This window comes from Artemia sp. Qi Xiang Cuo, chromosome 19, assembly GCF_049724085.1.
Source record: "Artemia sp. Qi Xiang Cuo chromosome 19, ASM4972408v1, whole genome shotgun sequence".
Classification (NCBI taxonomy): domain Eukaryota; kingdom Metazoa; phylum Arthropoda; class Branchiopoda; order Anostraca; family Artemiidae; genus Artemia; species Artemia sp. Qi Xiang Cuo.
Window position 1 is genome coordinate 50,104,844 of NC_142812.1, and position 13,385 is coordinate 50,118,228.

Genomic DNA, 13,385 nt, shown 5'->3' on the forward strand with positions numbered 1-13,385 from the left:
TTGAAGTATCTATTAGCTATGTATTCTTAACATAAATAATTATCAAAATTAGTAGGTTTTTTTTCATCGATCATTACTGCATATAAAACTTCAAATACCGTATCACAAAATTCGTCCGTTATCTGGGTAAAAACTTTGAATGTAAGTTTGAACTTAGAAGCTTAATTTTTTCATAATGCCCTTTGCCTATATCTATTTTGTCACCTTTAAAACAGTTGAAATTGGCGACTTTGATATTCATTGTTTTTTTTTTTTTTTTGCTCTTTTGGATTCCTAAAAAACCTTTCTTTTATTAAAACTGGTTTTTAATAACAATAAAAAAAAAACCATTTTAATTTTTTTTTTTTTTTGGCTTCTTTATAGAATATATGTCATGTAGGCTAAGGCTGAAGTGCTGCTTTTTTTTATTTCTTTTGGCTTCTCTTTTGGATATTATTCATTTTTTCTTTTGGGGATTCATTCCAAATTATAAACTCATAAATACCTAATATCAGCTAAATTATAAACTGCATCTAAAAGGAGTAAATTTATCAAATTGAAAAATACATGATGAACCCTTTATATGAGAACACTTCAATTACAATGAAACAAAAAAAAAAACACTTAATGGTTTATTCGGTATGAAGAAAAATTAAGTGCCAGCTATTTTCTTAGGTAAAAAATGAAAAGCTCATCCGTTTTAAATGTAATTAAATGAAATAATATGAAGACTGAATTAGCTCCAGAAAGATGTTGAGATTTTCTTCCTAGTTCGTCACTTTTAATCCAAGCAAAATGTTAGGAGACTTGATATCAGCTATTGAGTTTAAGCTTTGATTTCTAAATGCTCACAAAAATTACCAAATTTAAGAAAGCCGCAATAATAAGTTACCTGTGGTCAAAACACTCAAAGACCCCTCTTTGATCCCCACCCAGGCTCAAAGCTTCTGCTATGGTCATATCCATGGAAATCTCCAAAGAGTTTCTTTTTAAAATAGCTTTCAAGCGTAGTTAGGGGGTATTTAGCCTTTTTTGCTTTTCTTCAAAGCTTTGAAAAAAGTCTTTTAATATTCCAAATGTTAAATTTGTGCATATTTTTGATCATCATTTGTGGGGTGATATAATTTTTTAAACCACTGTACATACGTAAGAATGTTGCAACATCTAGTACCCTGAGGTCATAAAACTGTCAAAGACTCCTCCTTGAACCTCCCAAATTGAAAGCTTTTATTATGACCTGGCCTTTAAATGTAACTTTGGCACTGGACCAAGGGCGCCATTGTCACTCGAGCACAACGTTAGGTGGGGATTTCGATATCGCTTTCGTCACACCAATTTGTTTTAGTGTCAATCTGCCTGGTACTTTTGAATGAATGTTTTCAAAGTAAACTCGTTTCATCAATTAGAAAAAAAACGGGTTGGACGCACGTGTCCCTTTCCCTTTGGGCGATAAAATTATACAAGTGCTGTATCAAGTATAACTCACGAAAATCTTGTTAATTTTTGTCAACTTTTCAACTGTTTGGCATCCCTGCTTTCAATAAAAAACAAAAAATCAAGGTACTCTCACTTAAATATAATAACTCCCTATGCTTCTCCTCTGGATACCATCTTGATAGGATACTGTCCCTGCTTTAAATAAAAAAAAAAAATTACTTTTTGGCATCCCTGCTTTCAATAAAAAAATTTCGAGATATCATTTAAATTTAATATCTCCCTACCCCCCCCCCCCTTCCTCTGGATACCACCTTGATAGGATACCGTCTCAGCTTTATATTAAAAATAATTTACTTAATAATTAACTAGATCACTATATGGTTAAAAGAAACGTGCGAAATAACGTTTAACAGCTTAGTGTTCCTTGAAAAAAAAATTGAGGGTATGAGTAAAAGGGTACAAAGACAACAATAAAAATGTTGAAATTATTCAGATATACCTCAAATTATTGGAAAACTCAGTCATAGATTCGCCGTGGCATTCAATAGGGTCCAAAGAATCTAATTAAAAGGGAGCACAAACATAAGCTAAATTAGGCCAGTAGCCTATGAGAGATTTCAAAATGCCCAAGACAATGAACAAGTCCCAATGGGGGGCCCTGGGTCTATCAAAATATTTCAATGGTTTCCCAGGCAATTTTATATCATTTTCTTCCGTCCCCTTTTTTAAATGAAAAAAATAATTATCTTTTTGGCATCCCTGCTTTCAATAAAAAAGTGAGTTATTATCATTTAAAAATGATAGCCCCCTACCCCCCTCCCTATAGGCAATAATTTACAATTTTTTATGAATAATATATTTGGGGTAGCTTCCGTTTCAATCTTTAATTCCCCAACCTTGTACATAGATTAGTCTATAGCTAAATTTCGTCTCAAAAGAATGTTTTTTTTTTTGGGGGGGGGGGTAAATTTTTTCACAAATAAGATTGTATTTTATTTAATCTGTCAGGTGTTAAACAATTGAGTGTTAAACATTAAGAAAATCGTATCTAAAAAAAGCAAAAGAAAAATAATTCTGCAAACTTACAATTCAGCTGTAGAAACAATCTGCCGGCTATCGATTTCGAAATCCAACTGAAGGCTGAAGCTGTATAGTAGTGAATGTGTTCTGTAAGTCTGTTCAACTTGAAAATAACATTCTTGACTACAAATAGCAATTGGGAAACTGCATTCGAAATGATTTAAACTCATTTCATAAAGATGATACTTTTTTTGTTAATATATGAAGAACTGTGTATATTGCAATATTTGCAATTGCATATTGCATGTGTCTGGTTTTTATGCAAAGTAACGAAAGAGACGAAAATTAACGAACAAGAGAGTAGTGAAGAATGGGTATGCAAAGAGATGGTATGCAAAGTAATATTTGGCAGGGATAGTCACTAGTGATAAATCGCTAGGGGTGGCACCGTGATTGCGTTATTTTTGGGGATTCGGGGAACCAAATTTTTTTCGGGTGACACATAGATTTTCTTGGAAATACCCGAAAATTCGGGGATAGTGCAAGCCCTGCTTTATTACTAGTCAGGAAAATCGAAATACTAAACCACGTGAGAAAGAAAAGCTCCGACTTTGCGGTTGACGCAATAAAGAATTGCCGCAAAATTAATTTAAAGTCCTGTCGGTGGCGGCACGCCAGCTGCATGCCGGTGCCGTAGCGACACTTCAGTGGCGGTCGACCGGGCCTCTCGTCGGCGGCGTTCGGTCGATCCGCCGGCGTGACGCCGGGGTCTATGTATGTCGATTCATTTGAGATTCGTTGTTTTTGCATGTCTCATAACTGCACAATACTTTGTGCTTCACGTTCGTTCATCATAACCTTAAACATTTTTTTACTTGCCCTTTGCTTTAGCTGTTCGGATTGCCTTTGTCAAATTGGATGGTCCAGATAAATTTAATATCATAGGCAGCGCAATAGCGAAGCCTAAGTGAAGAACTATGTTGGCACAATTTATTATTTTTTTTTCCTTTAGACCAGCGCACGTCATAACGAAGGGGTTGTCGTAGAAACTTCGGATAGGGATCATTCGATTGGAAATTGGAGTGGCTTGTGCCCTTTTTAATAGTCAAAAGTGATTGGAAGGCAACTAACACCCCTTCCACGCCCACCATTTCCCCAAACACATCTAATCAAAATTTTGAGATAGCTATTCTGTTCAGCGTAGTTGATTTTCAGATAGAAATTATGTTTCTGAGGAGGACACTCCCCCACAGCCCACAGGGCAAGGGTTGTTAGTTATGCCCGGGGGCATATTAGGTTCTTATAGAAAGCGTTGTCGTAGAATCTTCACAAAGGGCTCATTCGATTGGAAATTGAAATGGCTAGTGCCCTTTTTAATAGTCGAAAGTGATTGGAAGGCAACTAGAACCCCTTCCACGCCCACCATTTCCCCAAACACATTCTATCAAAATTGTGAGATAGTATTTTTGTTTAACGTAGTTTAAAGTTTCGCAAATTAGGACCTTGAGGATGAGACCCCCCCCCCTCAGAAACCTCAGGGCACGGGCTGTAAGCTACACCCTGGGGCATATAAGGTTTTTATTGAAAGCTTTTTGGTATAAACTTGAAAAAGGGCTAATTCGATTGGAAATTAAGGGCTAGTTCCCTTTTTAATAGTCGAAAGTGATTGGAGGGCAACTAACCCCCCTCTCACGCCCACCTTTTTCCCCAAACACATTCAATCAAACTTTTAGATAGCCATTTTATTCAACGTAGTTGAAAGTTTTGGAAATTAGGTCTATAAGGAGAAAAGGCTAGTGCCCTTTTTAATAGTCGAAAGTGATAGGAGGGCAACTAACCCCCCTCTCACGCCCACTATTTCCCCAGACACAGCCAATCAAAATTTAGAGAAATCCATTTTGGTCAACACAGTTAAAAGTTCTAGACAATATGTCTTTTAGTATGTAACGCCCTCTGAGCCCTCATGGCAGGGGTTGTAAGTTATGCCCTGGGGGCTTATAAGGTTTTTATAGAAATTTTTGTCGTAGAAACTTCAAAAACGGCTCATTTGATTGGAAATTGAAAGGGCTAGTGCCCTTTTTAATAGTCGAAAGTGAATGGAGAGTAATTAACCCTCCTCTCATGCCCACTATTTCCCCAAACACAGTCAATCAACGTTTGGAGATAGCCATTTTGTTCAACGTAGTTAAAAGTTCTTCAAATTATGTATTTGAGGATGACAAACCTACCAAAGCCCCCAGGGCAAAGGTTGTAAGTTGTGCCCTGGGGGCATATAAGGTTTTTATAGAGCGTTATAATAGAAACTTCGAGGGGCTAGTGCCCTTTTTAATTGTCAAAAATAATTGGAGGAAAACTAACATCCCTCCCACGCCCACCATTTCTCTGAACTCACCTAGGAAATATTTGTGAAAGCCATTTTGTTCAGCGTAGTTGAAAAGTCCAAAATTCATTTGTGCGAGGATTAAAGGCTCCCTGAAATCCTTTATGCTCGAGGGGTAGTAGCTTCCTTGGGGCATATAGGGTTCTAGAGAAAGCGTTGTAGTAGAAACTTCAAAACGGGCTCATCCGATTGGAAATTGAAAGTACTGGCGCCCTTTTTAATAGTTGAAAGTGATTGGAGGGCAACTAACGCCTACTATTTCCCCAAACACATCCAATCAAAATTTTGAGATAGACGTTCTGTTCAACGTAGTTAAAAAATCTGGAAAATAGGTCTTTGCCAGCGTTGTCGTAGAAACATCAAAAAGGACTCATTCAATTGGGAATTGAGAGGGCTGTTGCCCTTATTAATAGTCAAAAGCGATCGGAGGGCAAATACACCCCCTCCCCCCAAACCCATCATTTCCCCAAACACTTCCCATCAACGTTTTGATATAGCAATTTTGTTGAACGTAGTTGAAGGGTCCTGAAATTATGTTTTTGAGTATGACAACCCCCAACAGCCCTCAGGGCTGAGGTTGTAAGTTATGCCCTGGGGTATATAATGTCATATAGAAAGTGTTGTCGTAAAAACATCAAAAAGGGCTCTTTTGATCGGAAATTGAGAGGGCTATTGCCCTTTTTAATATTCGAAAGTAATCAGAGGGTGAATCGCCCCCCCACCCCCATCATTACCCCAAACATTTCCGATCAAAATTTTGATATGGCCATTTTGTTCATCGTAGTTGAAAGGTCTGGAAATTATGTCTTTGAGGATGATAACCCTCCCCCCATAGCCCTAAAGACAAGGGTCATAAGTTATGCCCCTAGGGCATATAAGGTTTTCATAGAAAGTTCTGCCGTAAAGATTCAAAAAGGGCTCCTTCGAATGGAAATTGAGAGGACTAGTGGCTTTTTTATTTGTGGAAAATGATCAGAGGGCAAATGTCTCCCTCCACGCCTATCATTTCCCCAAACACTTCCAATCAAAGTTTTGATATAGCCTCTTTGTTAAGCCTATCAGAAATGTCTGGATAAATCCCCCCAGCCCTCAGGGCAAGGGTTGTAAGTTATGCCCTGGGGACATATAGAGTTTTATAGAAAGTGTGGTCATATAAACTTCAAAGGGGGGTCATTGGATTGTTAATCAGAAGCTTTAGTGTTCTTTTTTAGATTCAAAGTGATCAGAGGGTAGCTACTCTCTCCCCCCTACACACACGTCATATTGTCCCGAAACGCGTCTAATCGAATTTTGAGATAGCCATTCTATTCAGAATAGTCTAAATATCATATAATAAGGCTTTTGAGGTTGAAACAAACCCCAGAGATTAGGGGCAAGGGTTGTAAGTTGTGGCCAGGGGGTATTAAAGGTTCTTATGGAAGGGATGGTGGTTTAACTTCAGAATGGGTTCAGTCTTTCTCACTGAAAAAGACTCTGTCAATATAAAGCGAACAGAAATTAATCAAAAAAACTTTTTGGACAAAGTAAGTTTTTCAAAAAAAAGTAAAGAACTCCATTAAACTAAAAATGAACAAGAATAGAATCAAATACTCTACAAATCAACACAAAACCTTTAATCAGTATCAAAAAATGACAGAAACCCAAAATGCACGGGGATTAAGAAAAGTCGAACTCAAAACACTAAGTCATTCACATGCGAAGAACTTTGAAACCGAAAAGCAATTGGCGCCAGAATGCCACTAGTACTTCACTGATAGAAAATCAGACGAATTTACTGAAAAAATGCGAATTGTCTGTTTAACATACACATGATGATATTCACTCAGTAAAATCTTAGCTGGTTTTTAATTTATTAAGGCTATAAAAGTGATAACATAAAAAAAATTCTAAATGTTTTCCTAAAATCATCTAATTATAACATTACACTACTAATTACCGATTTTCATATATTTATTGGAATAAATTAATTTAAAATTACATTCTTTAAAATGTAGTGTTACGACGTTGAAGCCAAGTTTCGCGTTCAAGAGAAATCTGACTTGTCAACCCGTGAAAAAATCTCATGTCGCTTATGTTTATAGTTGTTTAAATGTTCTCCCGAGCACTTGCATCTCGGTCCGGGTTTTTATAATGGTTGAAATAGGGAATGATCATACTGTCTATTATTTATATTAAATAAAAAAAAACAAATTTTTTAAACTGAAAGTTAGGAGCGACATTAAAAATTAAAACGAACAGAAATTATTCCGTATATGAAGGGGCTGTCCCCTCCTCAACGCTTCGCTCTTTACGCTAAAGTTTTTTATTGTTTTAAAAAATAAAGTTGTGAGACAGAGTCAAACTTTAGCGTATAGAGTGAGGCGTTGAGGAGGGGACAGTCCCTTTCATATACGGAATGATTTCTGTTCGTTTTAAGTTTTAATGTCGCTCCTTACTTTCAGTTTAAAAAACTTGTTTTTTTTTATTTAATTTCTGATCGTTTTTTAGTTAATGCAGCTTTTATTTTGGCCCACCGTCATTGAATAAGTAAACAAAATTTGCATAAAAATTTTACTTTTCTTTTGCTAAATGGATGTCTCTAAATTTGGTTATGACGTAATTTACAACTTAACTTACGTTACAACTTCTATATTCGTATATTTTTCTTCTGGCAAAAAATACAAAGTTGCACATTTTTGCAGATATGAGCTTGAAACCTATGTATTAGGGTTTTCTGATACACTGAATCTGACGGTGTGAATTTCATTAAAATTCTTTCACTTGTAGGGGATGTTTCCCCCCTCTTTAAAAAATCGGTTAATTTTCTCAGGCTCGTAGCCTTTAATGAGTAATACTAAACTTAATAAAATTTATATATTTAGAATCAGCATTGTAAAACCATTCTTTTGATACATTTATTAACATCAAAATTCCGTTTTTAAAAGTTTGGATTACTATTGAGCCGTATCGTTTGTTTTTTTATTGTTCTTTTTTTATTTATTACGTATATGTTATTACGTATATGAGGGGGGTTCCCGCCTTAGTCAATACCACGCTCTTTACGTTAAAAGTAAAAAAAATTTTTAATTCACAAACTCCTGAATCACAAAGACCGTTTAATTAGAATAGATAGCTCTTTTGAAAGCACTAAAAAAAAACTGTAGCGTAAAGAGCGAGGTATTGACTTGGGGGAGAACCCCCTTAGATACGTTATAATTTCTGTTCGTTTTAAGTTCTAATGTTGCTTCTTATTTTCAGTTGAAAAAAACTTGTTTTTTTTTATATTTAATTTCTGATCGTTTTTTAAATAATGCTTGGACATCCGGCGCCCCCTTCGAAGAAATGTCCCTTACTCCAAAGAAACATCCTCCACGGAAAGATTCTCCCGAGTAACCCCCTCCTCCAGCCCCACCCTCCAGAAAAAAATCCTTCCTGAAAATGTCTGTATATTTTCCAATAACCAATAAATAATGCTGGCAAGTCCGGCGCCCCCTTCATGGTAATTTCCCTTCTCCTATGAAAACTTCCTTCATGGACAGATCCTCCAACATAACCCCCTACCCACCCCCTCCTACTACCAAAAAAAGCCCTCCTGAAAACTTCTGTATACTTCCCAATAACCAATACTATATGTTAACATTGGGTAAAGTTCATAACTTTCAGCCCTCCCCCCGGGGACTTCGGAGGATTAAGTCATCTTAAAAGACATAGTTATCATATTATCGACCCTGCTGAACAAAATGACTATATCAAAATTTTTAGCGGGTGACTCTGGGCAAATATGAGCGTGGCAGGTGGCCTAGTTGCCCTCCATTTTTTTGTCACTTAAAAAGGGCACTAGAACTTTCAATTTCCGTTCCAATGAGCCCTCCCACGATATTCTAGGACCACTGGGTCGATACGATCACCCCTGGGAGTCATCCTAAAACCACCGGCTGAGATTCAGCTTAAAAAAAAAAACTAGCGAAAACTTCCTTTACACATGGGACATGATTTTTCCCATAAAGTTACTCGTGATAGTGTATATATTTGAGTAATATGTATTGATTGCTCTGTGTGTTAAGCAATCAATTTATTAAAAGAATCAGTTCATGATTATTAAAGAATAGTTATTAAGCGATCATGGGTTTAAAAGTAATAGATAATTACGAAAAAATTGTGTGATTACTTTATTGATTATGTTTAATGCTCTTGGATTTCTTTCCAATGAAAAAAAAACAAAAAACAAATAAACACGCATCCGTGATCTTTCTTCTGGCAAAAAATGCAAAATTCCACATAAGGTTCTATAACTTTTAGGGGGGTCTTTCCCCCTTTTTTTGAAAATCAGCAAAATTTTCTCAGGCGCGTAACCTTTGACGGGTTGCACTAAACTTGATGAAAGTTATATATTTGAAATCAGCATTGAAATCTGATTCTTTTGATGTATCTATTGGTATCAAAAACCCGTTTTCTAGAGTTTCGGTTACCATTGAGCCGGGTCGCTCCTTACTTACAGTTCGTTACCACGAACTGTTTGATACAGTGCTGTCCACCGACAGGCTTTTTAGCTGGTAGAGAGTTAAGGAATAAGGATAAACTAATTTGTTGGGAACCATAAAAATTTTACCAGAGACTATTGAATTCAGAAACCGTATCGGTTCAAGTTTGTCTTAGTCAAATTGGAAGTCACTAATTACAAAAAATTTATGGAGACACAAACAAAGGCTTCAAAAATAAACTTAATTGAGCCAATAATTATGATGTGCGTTATTGAAATCATAATAATGCGCATATTTTGGTATACGTAATTGCAGATCCATGTACCAGGTTCCTCTAAAACTCTTTTGCTTCAGAAATATATATGTGCTTTGCTTTTTCAGACAGGCGATTGTTCTGGGATAATCTAGGTACGGAGTATAATAAACTGACCCTAACCCAACAAACTAACTAAAGTTGGTAAATTTGGTATTCAGCCATTTCAATATTTTATATATTACTTTATAATAAATATCAACTAAAATGCCAACATGGGTATCCCAAAGCGAAAAACAATATGTAGCTCATCTATATAAAACACACAAGAAAAGGCTAAACAATGAGGAATTATTCTAAGACAGTGGAAAATTTTCTAAATGAATATTTCGGCTGTCTGAGAGCCGTCATCACCAAAGTACAGATAAATATGAAATGAGACTTACAATAAAAACGTTACTATTGAAACTAAATTAAAAATTAAGACATAATTGTCCTAGAATCATCACTTCAATAAAGTTCAACTATGGCTGAAGAAAAACACGAAACAAGGCAATTCAGATAAAAAGAAATCAAAAGCATGTTTTAGTGCGATCCTTGCTTTTGTGGCAGCTAACCTAAAATCGTCTTTTTTATACAGATTCACTGGTATCAAACTAGGTTTCGCAATGTAATTTATTAAATCATTTTAATAAAATTTGCGTATAAAGCGCTGGGTGATTAGTTTACCAATTCTCTATTTAAAGCAATATTATATTTAGCTCATTTTTAATTTCTATTGTTTCTTGAACAACTTGCTTAATACCCAAATCGTTCCTAATGAGTGGGCTGTTTTTAATAAGTGTATTGTGGCTAGGGTTTTCAAAAATATGGCTGCTTAGAGTAGAATCAAAAGAACTAGGAATAGTGTTAGAATTTAAGGCTTTGGTTATATCATCCATATGCTGTTGCAGGCGTGTTTCCAAATTTTGGTGAGTTCTACCTACATAATAATTGCTGCAGTCACATGGTATTTGGTACACCCCTCTTAGCTTAATAATAGCACACCTATTTATTTAACGACTTTCAGTTTCCGTTGTAATTTTTTTTATGGAAGTATTTTTGATCTCTTAAAGACAAAAAATGAACACTGTGTAGCAATGTTGTGTATCAAAACTTGCCAGACCCATGAATTCAAATATGTACCCATCTAAAATTTGGTTGAGCTTAAAAAGAAATATCCAGTAATTGATACTGGGAGGCTTGAGAGGAGAATCATTGACGTGTTACTTCCATCGAGTTTCTTAGTTTATTCTGATAGATTGTTATACATAAGCATAATCAATTTGTTCAGGTGGTACAACATTGTGTATAAGAGTGCACCTGTCTGACGTTATCCATTGACTCCTCATCACCAGAAGAGCAATCCTGAAGCTAAGAGGGGGCCAAAGCGGATGCAGAAGGTTCTTATGTGAAAGAAGAAGCAACTGTTGCTACTTATTAGTAGCAGCACAGTAGGCAGACTGTTCTAACGTTAGCAAGAATCGACGGTTGCGTACCGAACCTGAATTAGATTACACAGTTGACTTAATCCTTAGGCACTCAAAGAGTCTTTGGAGACAGAACTACTGAGCGTATCTGTCAAGTTCCCCTGAGCCCTGAGCATCTCCTCCTGAGCCCTGAGCATTTTCCTTCGTGCCAAATGCCTCCGTGACATGTAGCTCAACCGGTACCAAAAATTCAGCCGGTACCAGCACAGCATATCTGGTACGCAAGTAGTTTTGTTCCCTCATTCGTCAAGATTTTTACTTCTGCATCCACTCGTCAATAATTGTATATATTTATTTTTAGTTCATTATTCATTTTGCTCGTTTGACTCTGTTTGACTGTTTAGTTCGAATCTGATATTTCAAATCGATGTATAATTTTGTATGACGATGGCGATTGCTGTGATTTTCATGTATTTATATGTTTAGTGTTTTTTTTTTATGACAAGAACTGCCGCTCATCCGCATGACCGTGTAAGGCGTTTGAAAATAAAATGGTTTTATTATTATTATTCGTGTTATAAAGGATGAAAATCAGAAAAAAACACTGTCATAAGTGCATAGTCACTAACATTTCATTTATTTTAACAGAAACAAATTTAAGTTTAGTCATTAAAATCGGCTTTAGGAAAATAGCTTTTGAAGTTACCTTAAATTTTTCGCAACTTCATTCCTAAACTGAAGTATCTAAAACTCATTTCTAAGATACTTCTTACCAATTTTTGTTTAACCCCTCATCCCCAGAAAACTTTCCTTGAAAATTTCCAAACTCCTACATTATCGAAAAAAAAAAATATACAAAAACAGTACCAGTAGTTTTCATCTTCCCCTTATTAAGACTGTTTCACTCCCTTATCCTCTCCCCTCCCCCTCCCTTTGTGGCTTTCGCATGTGGTTTAATTATTTTTATTCTACCAGTTCGAATTGTTTTTAAGCTTGGCTTTGAAACGCCAATCCCGTGTATCTGCTCTTGTGATAGTCATTTTCTTGGAAATATATCATGTCGTTTACATAAAATTGCTTCTTTTCATAATTTATGTAAATTAAAAGAGTGGGAATTTATGATAAAATGTCATTTAGGCCTATTCTGACATTTTACTTGGAGAGGTGAGGCATCATACCAATGAGGGGGGGGCCCCTTTTCCACTTCTTCTGCTGGTATACATTTGCTGTATCATTTTATAATAACTCCCGAAAGCTACGTCGTAATTACTTGAAGTTAGTTTTTAAAAAAATGTGAAATAAAATATTAAAATAGAATACAATAAATCAAACTTTAACATAAATCTAAAAAACTTTGAACATATGCAGAGCAGGAAAAGATGTGTTTAGTAGTAGACACAATAGAAGTCTATTGTGCTAGCCACTCGACCGAGACAGCTCTAATAATAAGCTATTTTATAATAATCCTTTGGGTTCTGTCTAGGTCGGGATTTTGTCTGGTTTATAGAGGGAAATAAGGGAAAATTTAGGTGGAGAAATTAAGAATAGTTTTCTGACTGATAGTTAACTGAACTTGAAAGGTTTGGGAAATAGGAATCGCTTCCTAAGTATGATTTTGAGGAGAAATTTGATTCGTTTAGATCTGGTAGAATTGTAATAAGTTTATAGTTTTATCCATTTTTTTTAACATTGTTTTGTGCGTGTGATGGAGGTGAGTTTTTTTTATATTATTGTTATATATATATATATATATATATATATATATATATATATATATATATATATATATATATATATATATATATATATATATATATATATATATATATATATATATATATATATATATATATATTATATTTCGGTAATTGAGTATCACTGATGCTTCTAGGTTTTCTGGAAAGCCCCTCCTGAGTTGAAATAAAAATTTCGTAAGTTGTTTTGTGGATTTATATAAGCCTGCAACCTCCATATCATGCCCTGATGTTGTTGCTTGTTTAAGTTTTTTTTAATTAATGGTATTCAATTGAATGTTTTTTTCGTCGCCATTTCTTATGATTAGTGTTGTTTTTTATTTTTTTTTGTTTAAAAGTGTAGCTATAATATTTATATTTTTTAGGATACCTCCGGTCGACCAATTGTAAATATGATTGACAATGAAGGTGGAGATATAGTAGACTATATGTCACAATTATTGGATAAAAGTGTGAAAGAAGAATCAATAGCTTTGACTACTAACCTACCAAATCACCAACCCCCCGACCAACCAGAACCTATTTTAAGGCGCCCAAATTGTGAAGTAACTTCTGAAGTTCAGCCTGCTAAACCAAAGTCATATTTCCTACCTTCGCCACAAGGTGAGATTCCTCTCTCTCTCTCTCTCTCTC

The 13,385-nt window shown here is 35.3% G+C and overlaps 1 protein-coding gene across 1 annotated transcript in view; it reads left to right on the forward strand.

Annotated features, from left to right (window-relative positions):
* Positions 1–13,385, forward strand: part of LOC148940956 (uncharacterized) — a 140,481-nt gene that overhangs the window by 88,351 nt on the left and 38,745 nt on the right. The window contains exon 12 of the mRNA XM_089104763.1: positions 13,118–13,355. Within this exon, the coding sequence (XP_088960889.1) occupies positions 13,118–13,355 (238 nt within the window). The remainder of the gene's footprint in view (positions 1–13,117; positions 13,356–13,385) is intronic.